Source organism: Podarcis pityusensis, assembly GCF_964106645.2.
Source record: "Podarcis pityusensis genome assembly, chromosome: 5".
Taxonomy (NCBI): domain Eukaryota; kingdom Metazoa; phylum Chordata; class Lepidosauria; order Squamata; family Lacertidae; genus Podarcis; species Podarcis pityusensis.
In genome coordinates, this window is record NC_138032.1 from 50186800 (window position 1) to 50204712 (window position 17913).

At 42.7% G+C, this 17913-nt stretch overlaps 1 protein-coding gene across 5 annotated transcripts in view; it reads left to right on the plus strand.

Moving 5' to 3' along the window:
- VWA2 (von Willebrand factor A domain containing 2) overlaps positions 1-17913 on the plus strand; it is a 39852-nt gene that overhangs the window by 4416 nt on the left and 17523 nt on the right. For all 5 annotated transcript variants that reach the window (XR_013986561.1, XR_013986562.1, XR_013986563.1 and 2 more), the window contains exons 3-8: positions 4775-4836; positions 6458-6532; positions 10929-11062; positions 11307-11416; positions 16468-16662; positions 17467-17600. Coding sequence is in view for 2 of the 5 variants with exons in the window: in XM_081005969.1 (XP_080862095.1) it covers positions 4785-4836; positions 6458-6532; positions 10929-11062; positions 11307-11416; positions 16468-16662; positions 17467-17600 (700 nt within the window). In the remaining 3 variants the exon portion in view is untranslated. The remainder of the gene's footprint in view (positions 1-4774; positions 4837-6457; positions 6533-10928; positions 11063-11306; positions 11417-16467; positions 16663-17466; positions 17601-17913) is intronic.

Genomic DNA, 17913 nt, shown 5'->3' on the forward strand with positions numbered 1-17913 from the left:
CATTTTTCGGTTGTGACAGAAGCTTGCAATAAAGGGCTGTTTCTTGAGTGCTTCTTTCTATCTGAACCAAATGAACTATTTGCTCAAGAGTTTTAGCACTTGTCAACCAAAGCAAATGTAAGCCTTCCTGACTCACCTGTTCCACCTCAGCTTTCATGATTTGTAATAGCAGGTGTATCTAATTCAATTAGAAAGCTTAAAATAAGTTGAAGTAGGTCTCTTGCTTCAGCTAAAATGGTACTAAATAGGAATCAGCATTTGGTCTGTCTGTCTAAAATTAGGACTAACCAATTTGCATTGCAAAAATGTAGCTTTTCTCAGTTCAGAATTGTTTGTGCTCATCCTCAGCATGCTGTTTTCAGTCTATAGTGACTCTCCATCCTGCCGCCTACAAAGTTTGGTGTGTTTACTTGATACATGTTTGAAACCTGTCCCCTTGACTAGGCTGTGCCTTTTCCTACTTGCATGTGTCCAAAGTGAATGTAGAAGGCAGTGGTGATTGCAGTCTTGGCATATGCCCACCCACAATGTCACTGGGCGGGTCTGGATACACTCCTTCCCCATTGCCTGGACAACCTACTTCTGTTTTCTATTGGATACACTGGGGGGTTATCAAACTCTGCAGAATCAGTCTGCAGTGAACTTTGACTTTCAGAATGTCTTAAAAAGCACTTTTCATGGGGCAAATAAATAAGCAGTACATCTAGATAGTGTGTAGACGCCTTTAGGAAAAAAACGCAAACGCAATCTCCGCTGATTCTAGAATAAATGCAGCCATAAGCTGCATCTGCAAAAAGAGCACGAAAGCTTGTATTACTTGTTGCACTGGCTCTTTATAACAGCTGACCTTTAAAACAACCAGATTCTTTTTCAGTCTGTTTTATTTCTAAGATTCCATTATTATATGAGTGTTCTTTCAGTCTCTTGCTGCAAGGAGAAGGAGGAGGGCTTGAAGTCCCCAGCCTAATGAGCCAGCTTGTTGTATGTTGGATCCACATCAAAAATGAGGCAGTAATTAATTAAAGTTGTACCTACTGCTTGACACTTTCTAATGATTTATTCCCACCCCATTTTTTGGCAACACTTGTTGAAGGGCCTGTTGTTCTAGGCAAGTACACACTTCAACTATTTTGATGATTATGTCTGCGGGGGAGAAGAGTTAAGCAAAATCACTATGAACTGTGCTCTTTAGAATTATATGTAGTCACCTACATGCCTGCCCTCTTGGCAAATGTAGGATCAGTTCTCCCAGCTAAGAATGTGAGTTGAATTTAGGCATATGATGCTCAGATTTTTAGGTGCTTTGGGTTGTGTTTTAGTGTGTATAACTGCCTGCCTGTCTTTCTTAGGTGATAATAAGCATACACAGAAACTACGAAAAGCAGAAAGGAGGAGTTGTTTTATTTGACATTAGTTGCTTCCTACAAAATAGTCTTTAAGTGACATACAAAAAGGTTGAATATCAACTTAAGGAGCCATTTCTAGATGGTAAATATCCAGTTTGCACGACTTTTTGATATCTGGTTGCATGGGCTGACTTTGGGCATGTAGCGAAGCAGATCTATGGTTATATATTTCATTGCCTCATCATTTTTGGAAACATTTGCGTTAGGAAAGTTATAGTGTGTGTTCTAAACAGCAGGAACTTTTGACGTGGTGAAATATTTGCATGGGCACTTTGTCTGCTCATACTTGATTCCGCATCATCTCTTAGGGTTGTGTGAGCTGGCTTGAAACTCCCTATCCTTCACACACTTCGATAATTGTCCTAATCCTTCTCAGTGCTCTTGTTTTTTTAAAAAAGAATCAAAAATCTATACCAAAGTTGCAATTCTTAAGCACCTAACTACCAACAGACATTAATGTCCAACCTTCTGTGTCAACATATGAAGAAGGTAGTATAATCGAACAGAAAGTGTACAACGGTGCTTTTGGTTTTACATCTCAGAGGCTACATTTTCAAACTCCACTTACCACAAACAGATCAAACTTCTTTGTACAGTGATGCATAATTTGCCCAGTTGACTTGCAGCACATTTTTCCATCAGTGTTATGTTTTGGAAGCCACAAGTTTTAGTAAAACATCAGAGCTCCATTTTTTCCTGTTTCTTTGAATGGGTCTTGTTCCAGGTTCTCTGCGGTAAGGGGAAGAAGGACCATAGCTCAGAGCATCTGTGTTCTTGGTTGTTCCCCTTCAGCTGCATTCTTGGTGACTGTCCCTCAAATACAAGTTATGGATAAGGCCAGACTAGACACATGAGGCAATTATGTCTCAGAGAGATGTGGTGCCCTATTTACATATAACTCAGAGGTGGAATCTACTTTTTGCACAAAAATAGAGTGCATTGAGGAGGGGAGCAAAACCTGCTCTTCTCTTGCCTTGTTTTGCCGCTCTCTGTAGGTTTAAGCCAAGGAGGCGGGTGCAGGTGGCATCTTTTCCAGCCCCGGGGCCATGTTTCCTTCTGAGCAACCTTCCAGGGAGCCACATGTCAGGAGTGGGCAGGGCCAAAGACAAAAGTGCGTGGAGAAATGAATATAAATGTTACATTTGTAAGTAGTTTCCGCACATGCTCATTTACACCTCTCTAGCCATCATCCAAACAAGTAGAAGTTTGAGGCCACATTTCAGCCGGGAAAATGTACTTGGGAGTGCAAAGTAAGAGGTATGGCCTGGGGAGATTTCTGAAGGCCAGAAAGAGGCCCAGAGGACCACAATTGGGCCACAAAGTTAAGAGCCCCTTTCTGGCTTAAGCATTTATTTTTCTGCCCACATCACAGCTGGGCTTAGGGGCAGAGTGCTTAAAAGAAATGGAGCAAAGCCATAGCGGTGTTAGGCATTCTTTTTACCTACCTGCTACTTGGTGGTAGTTTTGGTTAGATGCAGACACTTCAATCCCTGATTTATATGGGAACAGGGAAAACACATGCTTAAGATATCATATCTAGTTTGGTCATGTGTTTTTATAATAATATAATAAATATACACGGTATTAATATGTATTATAAATGCAGCTCAGGCTCCTTTAAAACTTTTGCACAGCTGTTGTTTCATTCACAGCTATGAACATTCAGACTCTTTTAGTGATACAGATGTTTGTAAGTACTGCCTAATAAATTTATTCATAAGTGCATGCTATGTTTGCTACTTTCAGTTTTTCCTTTAAAACAGTAGAGCGGGGCAGCTGCGTGAAATAATTTCCCTTGAGAAATCTGAGATCTAAAGTTGAGATAGGAGTGTCATGAAAACACCCTTATCTCCCCAAACTTTGTGCTATAGCGTCCTGGTTGACTCACCTGCCAGGGCAAGTGGGGACTTGTTCATGTGTTTCTGGGAATTTACAGTCAAGCAGTTCTGGAGTTATTTGAGTGCGCATTTGTGGGGAGTGGAGAAATATATCATTATCTTAATGGCATGTACCAGGAGATGGACTGGAGAAAGAGGGAACCAGAGCTGTTTGAGGAACTCTGTTGTTGTTGTTGTTGTTGTTGTTGTTGTTGTTGTTGTTGTTGTTACCGTTGTTACCTTCATTTGGTTAAACAAGGAATGGGGAACCTGAGGCCCTCCAGTTGTTGCTGGACTACCACACCTGTGTTCCTTGGCCATTGGCCATGCTTGTTGAGTCCAATGGGAACTGGAATCCAACAGCATCTGAAGGGCCACAGCTTCTCCATCCCTGGGTTAAAAACAGAATGACCTGTCCTGTAGAGAATCAGCCCTTTGAGCATCAATTATGTTTGTAAAATATAAGAAACTCGGTATACAAGTGTCAGGCAAATGTCCAGTATTCAGCTCGTAAAATAAAAGATGGTGGGATTTGACTCTCCCTAGAAAGCATATGACCTCTGACGTAGGGACATGGACTGTGGTTGGCAAGGAGAAGCACTTGTGCCTTTTCAAAAGTACTCTGCTTGAACTACCAGTTTGTAGATGCAAAGAACCACTTGGTTAATACATGGTATAGGAAAATGAGGCTCCAGGGCATCCCAGAAGCCTCTGGAAAGATGTAGGGGCCAAACACCAGCAGTCCTATGTTAAATACGTTTCTACTGTTTTTAGCTCTGACATTACTTTTGGCCAAATACCTGAAAGGATATTAATCACTATCTCAGGCTGTATCCAAGGAGCTCGATGTAGCAAATGTTGAGTTCTCAGCTTGCCTTCCATTAGGTATTAGCCAGGCTCAGATCTACTTGCCTCCATTGATAGACCTATGCTGTGTGACATTTTTCTTTATATATCTAGTCTATCTTCAGCAAGAGATGCTGATCCGTAGGCATTAATATGCTGCTTCCCAGGATTCTAGCGTAAAGCTTATTATTGAAAAACAGTGCTGAACCAGAGGAGCTCAAATGAAGCTTTGTGAGTTGGTAGATGGGGCATTATATATATAGCATAGCACATGATTCACAAACAATAGATCAAGACTCGCCAATGAGTCATGGCAGCCTTACGTCACCAAACTATAGTTTCCATGTACAGTTTAAATGGAAAGTTTTAGCTACAGTAAACTTGGGCACGAGCCAGCTAGATAGAGGCCAGATCTTTGTTTATGCAAAAATGTCATTGCTGTTTAGAGCAGCATAAGGAGGTTTATAAGTAGCTCATAAAGTTAAATGGTGCTGATGTGTGACGTACAATCAGAAAATGGATCTGTTTGCAATTGTATAGTGTGCACCAGCTGCCACTAATACCCTTTGATAGTCAAGATCTTAAAAGTCAGATAATATGTTTAGCACCTTTCCTAGAAATAATACGTGCCTTTTTACCCCGCAGTGCTGTCATCATGAGCCTCTTGATGTCTCTTACCTATGCTTGCATTTTCCTGTTTTCCCAAGGTGAGTATACAAGGTAAATAGTCGTGGGTGGAATGTGGTGTCCTGCAAAATCTGCCCTTTTAAACACAGGAGAAAGTTGGTGATGGTTGTAGAATAAGGAATAAGGCTGCATCCACTTAGGCACAAATTTGTGTGGTACTTGTGCATCAGCTCCACACAAATGTGTGACCAAATCATACACTGTGCTGTGCTGGGCATGAACAGAAAATGAACAATATCATTGGTACAAATCTTATAACAGCATTTGTGTGGTGTCCAGAATGGTATAAAACCAGGTCACTCTCTTCGTTCTTTAAGTTACAACATGCCACACAATCCTTCTTTCTGATCCTGTTGTCTCACAGCAACAGGAATCAAGCTGACTCACCTAGCCAAACTGTTGCTAGCCAAACCGTTGCTTACTGCAACACACAGGAGGGTGAGAGTTCCCCAAGAGGAGATCACACTTGCTTCACACCTCCTCTGGTTCTCCTGTTGCTGTGCTGCTGCGAGCTTAACCATGGTTTGGTTTTAGGGTGTCATCCAAACCTGGGCTTGTGATTTGTTTTGCTGGAGACAAACTACAAGCCCAGGTTTGGATGACAAACTAAACTTGAAACATCTCAACAGGAGTGGGAACAGCAAAGACTAGCTGCACTCTCATTTTTGGGAGCCTGTATGCCTAGGGACATTCATATGCCATAGTTTGGCATGGCATTATGTCTAAACCTTCTCAAAGTTCTAGTTTATCAAGATCTGTCCAGAGGGCCCAAGCAAGACTTACCAATACGTGAGCCACAAAACTCTCCAGTGAACCCCATCAAACAAACTTTATGCTGTGACCTGGTAAAGTTTTAAAATGATTAAAAAATATTTGCAACTGTAAGGAAATTACTAATTTTATACGCTGATAGCAGTCAGATTTAAGTCAGCTCCGTCAATTCCATAACATTTTGTTCAGTGTTGAAGCAACGTGGGTGGTATTTAACCCAGAGTAGACCCATTGAAACTAATGAGCATGACTATTATTAATTTCAGTGGGTCTACTCAAGAGTAAAATTTAGTTGAATACCACCTAGTGTTCTTTTGTGTCTTGCGTACCTTGATAGCCTTTCTACAGCTGAAAAAGCTAGATTATTGTGCTTATCGTATGACCATTTGCATCTTTAAATGGGTGCCAAAGAGAAAGCGCACAAGCTATCCTGTCCTCAGGGGTGGAGGAAGGGGGGTGCAGTGGGGCAATCCACCCCAGGTGTCACCACTGAGGGGGGTGACAAAATGTGGGGCCTGCAGCGTGCCTGAGCCATGTGTCTCTCCTGGGAGTGACGTGGTGGCTTGGGCGCCCGCAGGCTCCGTGCTGCCCCAAACTGTCTGCCCGCTGCCTCCCCCCCAGCTGTGGGGCGGCTGAGTGGGAGGAGGCAGGCAGACTCCTTGGAGGCCCCGCAGCGCATCCTTCTCTGGCTGGCCCCACCCTTGGGCGCAGGGCATATGTGCCGCCTGGGTGCCCGATGGGCTTGCTACGCCGCTGCCTGTCCCTATCCTGATATTTTCTGGAAATCATCTGAAAGCAATGCCTTAAAGAGGTTCTGTTAAAATATTTTGGTAATAGCTGGTTAACTGTGTTGACGACTTGATTTTATAGCACTTGTGTCATGGAGCATCCAAGAACTGCACGTCAACCAGGAAACCATTGAGAAAATTTCAGCAGCTGGCCAGCGTGAGTGTTTTTTGTTTGTTGCACAAAAAGCTCTTGCAATGCCTAGTTCTCCCGCCTGCAGATTTGTACCCTTCATTATGTGATCAACATATTTTTATTCACCCAGGTATTTAAAAGAATTTCTGATCTTTGACTATGAGCTCCTAATGTCAGTTGTGCAATTTATTCTATATTTATGCTGCCAAGCTGGCTTGATCTGCAGGCTGAAAAGTTTTAATGTTGCTGTAGTGGGAGGTGAACTTGGGGAGAAGAGCAGCTGTGGAAACTGTATGGTTTATACCCATTAATTGTGTGTTTCTCTGTTAGTTGGGATGTGTGCTTGACACCTTTGGCTGTGCATTCTGAGTATATCTCTTTTTTCCTAGCGGATTAATTTCAGCTATAGTATTATCCTCTGTTGCTGAAACATCTCAGTGTTCCAGCAACCGTTTAATGAGGGGTGCAGTGGACTATTGCCAGATAGGAATTAACAAGGTTACTGTATAACATGACTCAGTGGCTTTCTGTGGAATGCTTTAAAGCTTTCAATCCCTTTTAATCTGTTTTTTTTTGGGGGGGGGGGACTGATTTCAAATCTTTTTAACTAGGCAGAAATCGAAGCCGAAGGGGATAATGATGTGCTGTCCTGGAAGACAAAGTAAAAGAGAGAGGGAATCAAGAATAAATACATGGCTGCCTTATTTAAAAATGCAAATTTTCATTCCTTGCTGCATGAACTGTTCCTACTTGGTTTTTTTAAAGTTTTTATATATCAGAGGAGTTAGGATGGGTAACAACGGTTTAAGGTGGGAGGGGGCTATAAAAATAAACACGGTACACCGTAATATATAAGTTACGTAGGATTTAAATTGACCCACTGTGCCTGTTGAATGTCAAAATCTTTTATCAATTAAATGCTTCTTGTCCCCCTAATGCATTTTGTCTGCAGGGGGGTTTCCCCTGCATTGAGGGGCAGCTGGGCCATACCACTGGTCCCATTCACAGATGACACTGTTCCAGCCACCTACTGTTCACTAGTTGAGTCTGGAAGTCTGAGCAAGGAAGCATATGCATGCAGACCTCTATGCAGTGCGTTTTTGCAAAAAAAAAATTTTTTTAGGGGTACTCTTTTTCCTACTTATATTGAAATACTGTCCCTCAATTTAGATACACAAAATGTTGGGGGGTATGCATACCCCTGTGTCCCCCCCGCAGAAGAAACACTGCCTCTATTCAAAGTACAATCCTATATGATGGGTAGTCCAAGTCAGTAAAACCCTACATGCATAGAAATCATAGGGTCCAGGGTCCTGGGGACAGGGTTTGGGCCATCATGTGAAAGGGTCTCTTGGAATAGGCCAAACAAAAATATAGGATGTAGGGAATTCATAACTGGCTTCCCCAATGTTTGCTTTTACTTATAAGCAGATGGTAGTGGAACTCTGAATTTGATTGGAGCAGTATGGAGCAAGGCAATTTAACTCTTCCCTTAAAGATGGCATTTCTTGTTACTTTATTAGAATAATGTGTGCCCCACCTTTTACATCTACCAGAGTAGGACTCTGAGAAGCTAAGAACATTCAAGAAACAACAAAGCAATCATTAAAAATTAAAATGGGGAGGGGAAGAAACAAGACACAATAGGGCAGATAACTGAGAACATCATCATCTGCTTAAAATAAATAAGGCTAATAAAAAGCCGGGCTCCTCTACTGCACACAGCAGCTTCCAAGGTGTGGATTGAACGCTGGGCGGGGTGGAAAGGCTAGCAGGACCCCTTCTCTTAGAATAGAATCATAGAATCATAGTGTTGGAAGAGACCACAAGGGCCATCGAGTCCAACCCCCTGCCAAGCAGGAAACACCATCAAGAGTACTCCTGACATATGGTTGTCAAGCCTCTGCTTAAAGACCTCCAAAGAAGGAGACTCCACCACACTCCTTGGCAGCAAATTCCACTGTCAAACAGCTCTTACTGTCAGGAAGTTCTTCCTAATGTTTAGGTGGAATCTTCTTTCTTGTAGTTTGGATCCATTGCTCCGTGTCTGCTTCTCTGGAGCAGCAGAAAACAACCTTTCTCCCTCCTCTATGTGACATCCTTTTATATATTTGAACATGGCTATCATATCACCCCTTAACCTCCTCTTCTCCAGGCTAAACATGCCCAGCTCCCTTAGCCGTTCTTGGTGTCACTGCTGTAATCAAAATTAAGACAATCATTTCTCCTGCATGGCTGCTGTTAAAAAACATAGCAATAGAAACTTTAGGAACGCTGATCTTAGATTTCTCCCACATTTAATGGAATTTGGCCCATATAGCCTGGGGGAATACAATTTGTAAGACTCCATTTCTGATTTTGCCCATTGTCTCTGCTGTAGTTGGGCTTTCAGTAACTGAATCTGATAGCTTTTCTGTGCACTGTTTTGAGTGCTGTAGCATGGAAGCAGCCTTTACTTGCTGACATGCTTATTCCCTATTTATCAGTGTAGTCCTTTTTCTTTCCTGGGTTTTTTTTGTTTTTTGTTTTTTTTTACTAATTTCAGGGATGCAGAGTATTTACAATGACTGAAACAAATGTTTTCCAAATTTCCAAGGGCATGTTTGTGCCTTCCCCATTTTCACAGGCCCCTCCCTGTAAAATGAAAGGACAACCTTAGCTTAATCCAACTCTGTCAACTTGAAGCTTCTACCTTGGACACACTCCCAGCAACTAGTAATTGCCTTGCAGGCAAGTTTGTGCACGCTCAGGTAACACCAGGACATGGTCTCCGGAAAACCTGGTGCTAGTATGAAACTGACTCTGTGAAACTTGTTTCAAGCAAACCACAAGTGTTTAAACTTATGGATTTAATAGAATCTTAGAGCCGCAAGAGACTGTAAGGATCATTAATGCCAAGTCCCTCAGGCAGAATGCAATGTACCTAAATCATCCTTACCAAAGCTGTAAAGCCAAAAGAGGCTCCACGACATCTCGTTTGTGTCTTTAAATAATAAGAGAGAAAATTCCTTTCGGTGCATAGGCAGTCATGATTAATCAGCAATTTATGGCAGCTAGTACTGCAGATACAGTGGTACCTCAGGTTAAGTACTTAATTCATTCTGGAGGTCCGTACTTAACCTGAAACTGTTCTTAACCTAAAGCACCACTTTAGCTAATGGGGCCTCCTGCTGCTGTTGTGCCGCCGGAGCATGATTTCTGTTCTCATCCTAAAGCAAAGTTCTTAACCTGAAGCACTATTTCTGGGTTAGTGGAGTCTGTAACCTGAAGCGTATGTAACCTGAAGCGTATGTAACCCGAGGTACCACTGTATAACTTCTGCTCCTCTCAGACTGCAGTTTCTATGATACTATGACATTTTTCCCCTCAGTGAGAAGGTTAGTTGAGCTTAGAGGAATGATCCATCTTTGGGGAATATTAAGACCTGACCCTGAAAGTTGTTGACCCAACTAGGGATGCGCTTTAAGAATCAATACAGAATCTGTGGTTCTGCAAAAGCTGTTGGGCTGTAATTCCCATCATCCTTGAGCACTGGTCATCCTGGCTGAGGCTGATGGGAATCAGAGAGTCCAACAGTATCTGGAGGGTTGCAGGTTCCTCATCCCTTTAAAGGCTTTCTCAGGCTGGTGTTTGGAACCGCAAGGCAAGACAGTTGCTTTCAACATGTAACCATATGGCTACGTTCAATATTATCATCTCGCCCACTTACTGGATTTTGAATGGTTGGAGTGATGCTGGTTAGATCCTGATCGCTTGTGATTACAGACACCACACAGAGGACAGAGAGGGGTGTGTGAGTGTATGATAAAACTAGCCTACAGTACAGAGATTAAATTCACAGTGATTGTTCTGCCTATTTTTGCCTGTGCCCCTTGCACTGAAAAGGGTTCCCCACTCGTGATCTAGAGGCTGAAAACTTTAGCAACTGGGAACAAAACAAAGAAGTGTAATGTACTGAGTTTTTGCTTAATGAATGGTGATGTGCATTTGAATTCTTATTCCCTCCTGGACCTTCACTTGCTAATGTATTACATGCTAATGTATGTAATGGTTTACATACGCTTCAGGTTACAGACTCCGCTAACCCAGAAATAGTACCTTGGGTTAAGAACTTTGCTTCGGGATGAGAACAGAAATCGTGCTCCGGCGGCGTGGCAGCAGCAGGAGGCCCCATTAGCTAACGTGGTGCTTCAGGTTAAGAACAGTTTCAGGTTAAGAACAGACCTACGGAACGAATTAAGTACTTAACCCGAGGTACCATTGTATAAGGAATGTTATCCTTGGTTTCTTTTCAGCATGTATACTTCACCCCACCCCCCGCCAGTCCTCTTCTCCACCTCCTTCTGTCCTCCCAGCCAATCTGACTTCTTAACATTATTACTATGTGTTGTGATTAAAACCCCTCTTTCTCTTCTGCCAGTTATGAATTGCTCTGCCCCAGTTGATGTCTTGTTTCTGTTCGATGGATCTTACAGCATTGGCAAAGGGAGCTTTGAAAGGTCAAAATATTTAGCAATCAAGCTTTGTGATGCTCTGGACATCAATCCAGGAAAGGTGAGCACCCTCCACCCCCAGTTTATTCCACTCACTGGGTGCCGTGTAGAATCTGGGAGATGCATGTTGTGTATGTCCGTAGGAGAATATAGGCAACTTGGGGAATTCTTGTTAGTTTATCTTTATGGGGTTTGCTAGTTCACTTCCCATATCTGTTCTTGCTGTAGCCATTTTGAGCATTCCTGGAATGGTAGCAACTGCATAAAAATAAATCCGCCTTGTTGACCTTCCCCTCCCCTTTCAGGTCAGAGTGGGAGCAATACAGTTCAGCAACACTCCTCATTTGGAGTTCCCTTTGGATGCATATTTCACCAAGCAGGAGATAAAAGACAAACTCAGGAAGATTGTGTTCAAGTAAGAATTATTATACGTGCGAGTTCTTATTAAGGAAGTTAAAATAAGTAGTTGGCAAGTAATAGTTTCATTCTGATAGTTGCATGTTCATGTTGTATTTGGAACATTTTACTTTCAATGTTGTGAATGAAATATTTAATGATTTATTCACTGATTTATATCTTGACTTCATTATTTTATGGAATCGGGGGGGGGGGGGCATCCATTTGGTTCCCAGCTGGTCTCCTGTCAACCAGACCACCAGCTTAGCTTCAGCAATATGATAGCCTCATGTATCTCCAGGAACCTAACTTAATTGATATATTTATATTTAAGTTGCTTTTCCATATCCAGCCATATTCGGTGTCCCATGGTGCAAATAGTTTAAATGTCAGTCTAACTTAACAAAAACGCTGGCATGGGAGTAAGTTACGTTTAATCCAATAGGTCTTATTTCCAAGTGGATGTATTAAGAATCAGAGTGTGGGTCACCAACTACAAAGGTTCTGCTAGAACAGGCCAAAGGCATGGATCCAGCTTCCTATTCTCACAGTAGCCAACCAGATGCTTATGGGAAGCCAATAAGCAGGACCTGAGTGTAAGAGAACTTTCTCTATTTGTGATTCCAAACAAAACAGTATTCAAAGGCACATAGCCACCCACCCCCTAAGTGTGCTTAAGGCCATGAGATTACAAACATTACAGTGAATCAGAGATGGTCTCTTGGTGACAACCTTCATGTACAGCAAGGACTTACAAGGAACTGTTCTGGGTGGCCATTCCTTAGCTTTGGAATTCCTTCTAGTGTACATGCGTGTCGGTTACATTCTGGACCTCCACGTGCATCGGCAGCACCCACATAAGGCCACCTCTCCCCGTTCCCACCCCTTTTGTGATGTCATGCACATATCAGACACGCCTAAGACAGTCGTAGGGGTGTGTGTGTGTGTTGTGGATTATTTTTTTTGTCCCAAGGGATAGACATGAGGTCTCTAAGTGGCTAATTTGTGCTGTTTTTGCATATATATTTCCCCATAACATGGTGTAGCCTAATATTTAGAAAGTTTTCCTCATTTTTACTTATTTTGAAGCATAGTTCCCCCCTTCTCTTTCAAACCCCAACATGTGCACACAGACACTCTATGCGCCAGGAAGATCTCTGCCCACCTCCAGGGCTCTCACGCAGCCCTCCCTCTGCATGATCATTTTGGACACCAAGTATGCACCTACACCTGCCACCAGGAAAGAGATGGAGAAGAGAGAAAAATGGGGTTCTGTTGTGCTAAGTGGAGATTCCTCTCTGCCTCTTGTGGGACTGAACTGAGCTGTTAATGTTTCAAGAGAAGACAGGGTATGAAAAGCATACCCCCGATTCCTCTTTGACTGCTTCTGAAGTGCAACTGAAAGCAGAGGCTGTGAAATGGTATTGAATATCTGGAATCTAGACATGTGCTGACATTCCTTTAATGCTGAGAAGAGAACGTTGACAGCTCCAGCAGAGATAACGTCCTTCAGTTTGCCAGTAAATCCTGGTTTTAGCTTAAAGATATCACTGGCAAAAATAGCCAGGATGGCAGCAACCACTTCAGAGGGCAGAATTGGAAAATATGAAGGTCTACGTTCATGGCCATTTGGTTCTCTCCCTCCCTCTTCAATCTTTTGTCTGTGGCTCTTAATGCTAAGATAGGCTTCAAGCAGTTTAGAAGTATCACAACCAATGACGCATGCATTAAAATAGAGTGGGCCAGATTCAGCCACCTCATTCTGTTAGTAGAAGCCAATTCAAGGATTCCCGCTAGTGCATTGGGGCTGTGAGTCGATATCTATAGGGTGATTCTGGTTCGCATAGTGTCCTCCTTCATGACTCCATTGTGCTTCACAAAATCACTTTCTTGCTGATAAGACACATGAAAAGGATAAGCATCTTGCCACAGTGTTTTTAATCACCTGCATGCAAATTTTACATCACTTAGGGGGTACACCATTCCTTTTTCTCTCTGGGTGTTAGTGCCAAGAAGACACAGTGCCAGAAAACAAAGAGGAGGCTGTTTTCTGGTGACAAACTCACACGCCTCACACGCAGGTATTCATATGAATGTGAGGTATGCGTGTGTCAATTTTGTCGTAACAAACAATGTGGAAAGGACATTCCTGGTTTGGTTGGTAAACTAAAACCGAAGGGCCTGCCAACTCATTGACTGAAAGGAACTCCCATCTCATCAATCGAAAAACAGCCCTGGTTGCACAGGATCTAAGAAATCATTTTTTTGAAAAACCTGCAGCATTTAAAATCAAAGCCATCAAGAGTTTCGAGTCATTTGGAGATGGAAGCAAAGCAATGACAAAATGCAGGTGGCTAAGGAAGATTTGACTGCTACTGCAGTGTTGCTGATGCGTTCTTGACATGTGGCTCAAGAGAGAGAACGTTTAAGTAAGGGAATAAAGGGGAGACCTAGAAAAGATCAAAGCCGGCTCTGGCAGGAGTTTAGAGAACTGAGAATTATAGGGTGGTACAAAGAGAAGTGTGCAGATTAAAGAACCAAGCATCACAAAGCGTGAGTATGATCAAATACTGACTACACAAGGAAATACAGAAATCACAATAAGGGTCATTTTTTAAAAACTGAATAAACATGGCCCAAAAGAGAGAGTTGTAGGCATGTGGAAATGAGGGGGTAACATTGTGATTTATTTTAAAAGGAGTTTATTCACAATTTTGCCCCGATCATTTTGAATGGAAATAAAAGCAGCTCTAAGAAAGAGTAACTGGAAATGGTCAAACTCCCACAACAGGCATAGAAAACAGAGATAATCAAGGGAGTTTTGTTACAGAGTTAGTTGGAGTGGTGACTGGAAGTATGCAAGAAAATAATAATAATAATAATAATAATAATAATAATAATAATAATATCTTTATTGTCATTGCCCCCTTCGGGGACAACGAAATTACTTGACTGCTCCATAAAAACACTAATTAATCAATACAGTATAATACAGCAAGGGAGATTAGATGACTTTCAAAGTCTGGGCTTCCCATTCAGGGCCGAGATCGCTCTGGAGAAGAAGCTGTTCTTAAGACGGCTTGTTCTTGTCTTCATCGTCCTGTATCTCCGTCCCGACGGCAAGAGCTCGAAGAGACAGTGACCAGGATGCGATGGATCTTTTACTATGTCCAGTGCCTTCCTATGGCACCTTGTGGCATAAATCTGCTCTAAGGTGGAGAGTGGGCAGCCAACAATGCTCTCTGCTGCCTTAACAACCCTGCACAACCCCATCCTGTCCTGGGTAGTACAGCTTCCGTATATAATACTGAATATGACCACTCTGCAATTCTCACCTTAGATGGCCTCTTCAGTTATGCGAAGTGTTAGCATTGTGGTATTGCCACCACCAGCACACTTGTTTTACCACACTGTATATCGTTTCCAGTCTTTCCTTGTGTTTGTTGCAGTCTAGATTCTTTGTATGTCAAGCATGATTTCTCACAGCAGAAGAAGAAAAACCCTGTGACAGCCAAAAGACTTGGCTAATAGAGCCAGTGACCAGCTAGTAAAATCCAAGGGGGCTTCCCAGAACGGCACTTAATGTCTTGGACTTCTGCAACCTAACATTTAACAGATGTTGGAGTGCAAGTGTGGGGGCAGAGATGAAACTGCACCTGCAGTGACTCTTTAGAAATCTTTGTAATGCAGCATCCCCTGCAAGCAGGGCAATATGAATCATGGCATACATATATAACTTGGTACCTGATGACTCTGCATGTGTGAGCCGCCTCCATTGGATGCGGTGACTGTTCCTCGTGTGCGAGTCATTACTTGCTCTTGTGACTGCCAAGAGATGAACTTGCATCATACATGCACTCACCCTGAGTGCCAGGTTCAGATCTATCTCTATGAGAAGTAGCTTGTTTTGTGTTAAAACAAATGAACCAGAAGATAATAGAGTTGCCCCAGACTGCAACCTGGAGATTCCCCTGATTAGAAGGTACCATAGGACAAGTGTTTGTTTTGAACCTCCTGACTGTGAATGGGTGGGGCAATTTGGACCAGAGAAGTGGTGTGTGGAGAGTGTTAATGTTCCTCTCCAGAAGCATGTGGGGTTTTCTCACGTGGTAGAAGGGCCGTTGGATTTCATTGTACAGTGGAACCTCAGGTTGCGAACATGATCCGTGCAGGAGGCACATTCACAACCCGCAGCATCGCATCTGTGCACACACGTGACGCGATTCGGTGCTTCTGCGCATGTGCAAAGTGCGATTTAGTGCTTCCTCACGAGCACCAAAATTTGGAAGTAACCTATTCTGGTACTTCCGGGTTCAGTGCATCTGTAACCCGAAAAAGCACAACCCGCAGTGATTGCAATCCAAGGTATGACTGTACATATGTAATGTGTAGTTTCCCCCCACTTGATAGTACAGTGGTACCTCGGGTTACATATGCTTCAGGTTACATTCGCTTCAGGTTACAGACTCCGTTAACCCAGAAATATTCAGGTTAAGAACTTTGCTTCAGGATGAGAACAGAAATTGTGCCCTGGCAGCGTGGCAGCAGCAGGAGGCCTCATTAGCTAAAGTGGTGCTTCAGGTTACGAACAGTTTCAGGTTAAGTACAGACCTCCGGAACAAATTAAGTACTTAACCCGAGGTACCACTGTAATGGGTTATTGGATAAGACTTACTTGACTCCAAAGCAATGTATGATGTCTGTTGCCTATACTGTCAGTAGGGAAAGGGGAGAAGAATGAAGTAGAAATTACATTTAAGAGGAATGTGCACCATCTCAAAACATTTTTTGCTCCTCTTTGCTGTCCTGCCTGCTGGAAAGGTAGAATGCATTCTCTTTTTGCTCTCAAACAGCATATTTGTGTATGTTGCACCTATTTTATCAAGATTGTTTTTACTTATGTGATACAGCCCTGCTTTATTCCAGTAATAGTCTCCATCGCCTGTTGTCTTTCCAAACAAACCGTATTCTGTATTCTAGCATTTTCCCTGAGCAAATGACAGGTCTTCTATTGGAAACGAAGCAGAGAGCAGTGTTAACTTATCCCCATTCTTCTTCTGTTTAACTCAGAGGTGGGAGAACAGAAACAGGACTTGCTCTGAAATACATTCTTCGGAAAGGATTCTCTGGGGGCAGAAACTCATCCATACCTCAGATCCTTATAATCCTAACTGATGGGAGATCTCAGGGCAATGTGGCAGTGCCAGCCAAGCAGTTAAAAGAAAGGGGGATTGCTGTGTTTGCTGTGGGAGTCAGCTTCCCAAGGTAAGTTTATCCTCTAGTCTAGAGTGGGAAGAAGCCAGGGGTGCTCCATTACTTATTGACTACCAGTGACTGAAGAAAAGGCTTGCAGTGGAAGTGAGATTTATCAGGCTAGAGAGTTGAAGAGAAAGTGTTGGTCCACACGCTAGAAACCCATCGCTAGGGAGAGTTTTAGGCATCGCTAGGGAGAGTTTTGTATCCCAGAGAGGTTTACATCAATAAATGAAGAAAACAAACAATATAATAAATAAAATATACGAAAACAATTCCATAACCACAAACACACAACAAAATCAACATTAAATTATCCACCAGTCTATAAGAATATTTGACTTTTAAAAAAAACCCCTGGACTCCTATGCCTCCTCCAAAAGCATGGAAAAAGGCATGTGTATTGACTTGCTTTCTAAAAGAGCATTATGAAGAGGCCAGGCACACCTCAGTGGGTTGCCAACTCCACAGGAGCCACTATCAAAAAGGTCCTTCCCTTTCCTTGCATTGAGCGTGTATATAAAGCTCCAAGGTGTACGTTTGTGTGCATCCTTTTTCTATTGGTATAGTGGCAAGGGTATGTGTTGGGAAATCTTTTGTTAAAGTGAATGTGGTAAGAACAGAAAAAGAATGTTTGTGTTTGGAAAATGTAGTAACTACAGCAGAGCAACGGCTGCTATTGGGCTTCAGTTTCACACACATCTATACATGCATCATGCTCTTTTAAACAGCCCCTGTTAATTATGACACCCATTGCCATTATGTTGTTGCCATGCTGCAGTGCTTTATTTGTTGTGCTGAATTATTTCTGTGCAGATGGGAAGAACTGCAGGCACTAGCCAGTGAGCCGGCCGAATGGCACATCCTCTTTGCCGAAGATGCTGATGACGCCTCCAATGGTCTATACACCACCCTTACAGAGTCTGCCATCTGCCGCGCTGCATTTCCAGGTAAAAAAGGTTTTTAGTCATCTACACACTGATTAAACAAGTCTTGCCATCTATTTTGTTTAGGCACTAGCTGTCATGTTCAGCGGGTTTTTTTTGTGTTCCTGGGCCCAAAGTCTCATTTGTCCTTCCTCCCTCCAGGCTGCTTTTCTAATCTAGGGCATTCTTTCTGTTTATCAGAAGGGAGGAAGGAAGAGAAATTCCAGACAGAGAGGGAGAAAGAGAAGCTTCAAAGTCTAGTGATTAAGGGTAGAGCTGCTATTTGCTTGTAGGGTTGCCTGTTTCTGAGAGCTTGAAGGCAGCAAGTGAGACTCTC